The sequence below is a fragment of the Trachypithecus francoisi genome, unplaced genomic scaffold, assembly GCF_009764315.1.
Source record: "Trachypithecus francoisi isolate TF-2019V2 unplaced genomic scaffold, Tfra_2.0 Contig00597, whole genome shotgun sequence".
In the NCBI taxonomy this organism is placed as follows: domain Eukaryota; kingdom Metazoa; phylum Chordata; class Mammalia; order Primates; family Cercopithecidae; genus Trachypithecus; species Trachypithecus francoisi.
The window spans coordinates 73,495-77,360 of record NW_022680755.1 but is presented as its reverse complement, the minus strand read 5'-3'; the positions used below and the strand labels follow the sequence as shown (position 1 = coordinate 77,360).

At 48.4% G+C, this 3,866-nt stretch overlaps 1 protein-coding gene across 1 annotated transcript; it reads right to left on the bottom strand.

Moving 5' to 3' along the window:
* Positions 1–1,674: 1,674 nt before the first annotated feature.
* Positions 1,675–2,618, bottom strand: LOC117086832 (eukaryotic translation initiation factor 4E type 2-like). Its single transcript, XM_033216449.1, has one exon. The coding sequence runs from the start codon at positions 2,616–2,618 to the stop codon at positions 1,881–1,883; it is 738 nt and encodes a 245-aa protein (XP_033072340.1). The 3' UTR covers positions 1,675–1,880.
* Positions 2,619–3,866: the final 1,248 nt, after the last annotated feature.

Here is a 3,866-nt window from a genome sequence, read left to right as displayed (position 1 = left end):
TCAGAAGCCAGTGAGATGACATATTCATTTATTTTTGAGAGGGAGTCTCACTCTGTCACCCAGGCTGGAGTGCAGTGGCACAGTCTCGGCTCACAGCAACCTCCACCTCCCAGGTTCAAGCGATTCTGCTGCCTCAGCCTCCCAAGTAGCTGGGATTACAGGTACTCGCCACCACGCCTGGCTAATTTTTGTATTTTTAGTAGAAATGGGGTTTCACCATATTGGCCAGGCTGGTCTCGAACTCCTGAACTCAGGTGGTCCACTCGCCTGGGCCTCCCAAAGTGTTGTGATTACAGGCGTGAGCCACCACCCCTGGCTGTTTGTTTTTAAGACAGAGTCTCGCTCTGTTGCCTAGGCTGGAGTGTAGTGGTGCAATCTCAGTTCACTACAACCTCCACCTCTGGGGTTCAAGCAATTCTTCTGCCTGAGCCTCCCGAGTAACTGGGATTACAGACGCACACCACTATGCCCAGCTAACTTTTGTATTTTTAATAGAGACAGGGTTTCACCATGTTGGCTAGGCTGGTCTTGAACTCCTCACCTCAAATGATCCACCCACCTGAACCTCCCAAAGTGCTGGGATTACAGGCGTGAGCCACTGCGCCCAGCAAATAGATGTACATATTTTGGGGGGGGCACATGTGGTAATCTGGTACATTTATACATTCATATAGTGCATAAAGACCACATCAGGGTAATTAGGGTATCCATCACCTTAAATATAAGTTTAATGATTTTTTTACTACCACAATTGGACAATAATTATATTAGAAAGTGAGGCCGGGTGTGGTGGCTCATGCCTGTAATCCTAGCACTTTGGGAGGCTGAGGTGGGCAGATCATGAGGTCAGGAGATCGAGACCATCCTAGCTAACAGGGTGAAACACCATCTCTACTAAAAAGTACAAAAAAAAAAAAAAACAATTAGCCAGGCGCAGTGGCGGGCACCTGTAGTCCCAGCTACTCCGGAGGCTGAGGCAGTAGAATGGTGTGAACCTGGGAGGCGGAGCTTGCAGTGAGCCAAGATCACACCACTGCACTCCAGCCTGGGCGACAGAGCGAGGCTCTGTCTCAAAAAAAAAAAAAGAAAGTGAATTAAAACACAATTAAGTTTACTCTTGGCACACTCAACTTCCTAGAGTCTCCCTTTCTCCACTCTTTTTTCCTTTTTTTTTTTTTTTAAGATAGTCTCACTTTGTAGCCCAGGTTGGAGTGCAGTGACACAATCATAGCTCTCTGGAACTTTGACCTCCCAGGCTCAAGAAATCCTCCCACCTCAGCCTCCTGAGTCACTGGGACCAAAGCTGTACATTCCACACCTGGCTAATTTATTGTTTGTGGAGACAGGCTCTCCCTATGTTGCCCAGGCTGGTTTCAAACTCCTGGGCTCAAGTGATCCTCCCACCTCAGCTTTGCAAAGAGTTGGAATTACAAGCATGAGCCATCGGACCTGGCCTCACTCTTGTTTTTGTGTGTTTGTTTGCTTTTTGTTGGTTTTGTTATTTTTGTTTTTTTCTTGAGACAGGGTCTCGCATTGTCACCCAGGCTGGAGCACAGTGGCTCAATCTTGGCTCACTGCAGCCTTGACCTCACAGGCTCAAGCAATCCTCCCACCTTAGCCTCCCAAGTAGCTGAGACTACAGCTCACCACCACCATGCCCAGCTAATTTTTGTATTTTTTTTTTTTTTAGTTTAGCACCATTTATTAAGTGATCTCAGCTGTTGTTGTAGCTGCTGTGTGTCAGCCTGTTCTTAAAACATAAAATGCTCTTCCAATTCCTCTTGTCCAGGACAGAAGGATCTTCCAGGTAGCACGCCAACAGAACAAGAGACTCCGATGATGCCAGCTTCAATGATGGTGCCATCCAGAGAGGGAGAGGGTCATGGCACATTCAACCGTGGCTTCCAGAGGTTTTGAAAAAGGAGCCTTTGGGGGCCCAGCCTGCCTGGCATTTTGATGCTGTCGGTGTGAGTTTTGTATTCCGTAATGGTGTTGGGAGGTAGGTTAAGCACTCGCCGAAGTGTGTCCCGGATTCGGGCTGTGGTTGCTTGGTCACTGGCAGTCTTATTCCATATTGAAATAATGTCCTCCTGAAAGCGGACAGACACCACAGCCCCACAGATCTCCTCCCCAACCATGAACTGTTCCCCCAGCATGGCCAAAATGAGATTCTCCCAGCAACGGGAGGCTAAGCCCTTCCGCAGCCGAATAATCCACTTGCCACCATTTTTATTTGCATCATCCTCCCACATGGGTTTAATTCCTTCTTTGAAGAGATGGAAGTCACCGTGGCCTGTCAGGTCCCCGGGACGTACCATGTGGCTATAAAACCTCCAGAACTGCTCCACAGAGGCAAAGGTGCCAATCTGTTTGATATTCTGTTCATAGCTCTGTGAGCTGGTGGGACGGCCGGGGGTTCTCCTGGAGTACCAAAAAGTGTAGTTGTACTGGAGAGGATGCTCTGCTGGTCCAGGAACAACAGCCTTTCTCTTGCTACTGCTCTGATTCTTGTCTCGTTTCGTTTTTTCCTTCTCACCATCTTTCTGTGTGCTGTTTTCTTCATTCTGATCATGGTCTCCACTGTCATCATCTTTCAAAGCGTCGAACTTGTTGTTCATCCTCTCCAATTTTTGTATTTTTTGTAGAGACAGGATTTCACCACATTGCCCAGGCTGGTCTTGAACTCCTGAGTTCATGCAATCCACCTGCCTTGGCCTCCCAGTGCTGGGATTACAGGCATGAGCCACTGTGCCTGGCCAAATGTTTAAAAGTATATCTAAATCAACTTGTGCACCACCACAGTGACCACCACAATCATATAGATGCCACACTTTGGGAAATATTGCCCTAATCCATTGTGTGGGATGAAACTGTGAATGGAAATAGAAGGCGCTGTCCTTGCAAAGTGCTCTGGTTTGATAACCAGGCTTCCTTCTGAAAAGGATGTCTTCAGCTGTTTTATGCACTTTGTGCTACAGGCACATCAAGTAACCACTAAGCTCTATAGCACTTTAAGTTGGAAAGTGTTTAAGGTGGGAGGGAGGGGAGCTCTTTTTATTACCAAGGCTTTCTTTTTTTTTTTTTTGAGACGGAGTCTCGCTCTGTCGCCCAGGCTGGAGTGCAGTGGCCGGATCTCGGCTCACTGCAAGCTCTGCCTCCCAAGTTTACACCATTCTCCTGCCTCAGCCTCCCGAGTAGCTGGGACTACAGGCGCCCGCCACCTCGCCCGGCTAGTTTTTTTTGTATTTTTTAGTAGAGCCAGGGTTTCACCGTGTTAGCCAGGATGGTCTCGATCTCCTGACCTCATGATCCGCCCGCCTCGGCCTCCCAAAGTGCTGGGACTACAGGCTTGAGCCACCGCGCCCGGCCTACCAAGGCTTTCAATCAGCAAATTTAACTATAGCCAACTGCAGGGCTAGAGAAAAAAGCTTCGGTTTTAAAACAAAAAGCTCACGCCTGTAATCCCAGCACTTTGGGAGGCTGAGGCAGTCAGATCATGAGGTCAGGAGATTGACACCATCCTGGCTAACACGGTGAAACCCCATCTCTACCAAAAATACAAAAAAATGAGCCGGGCGTGGTGGCCTGTAGTCCCAGCTTCTCAGGAGGCTAAGGCAAGATAATCGCTTGAACCCGGGAGGCGGAGATTGTAGTGAGCCAAGCTCGCACCACTGGACTCCAGCCTGGGTGACAGAGTGAGACTCCATCTCAAAACAAGAACAAAAACAAAGAACACAGCTGTGGGCTTTTGGAAAAGCCCCATCCCCAAATGCTATTGCTTTCCAGGTACTGGCCATTTCACATGACCCACAATTACCATTTAAAGGGCACGCTGTGTCTTTCTTAGGGTTGTGAAGAGTCAGATG

Bases quoted from the DNA above. Each gene is read 5' to 3' on its own strand.
- LOC117086832 (XM_033216449.1), bottom strand. From the start codon at position 2,618: ATGAACAACAAGTTCGACGCTTTGAAAGATGATGACAGTGGAGACCAT.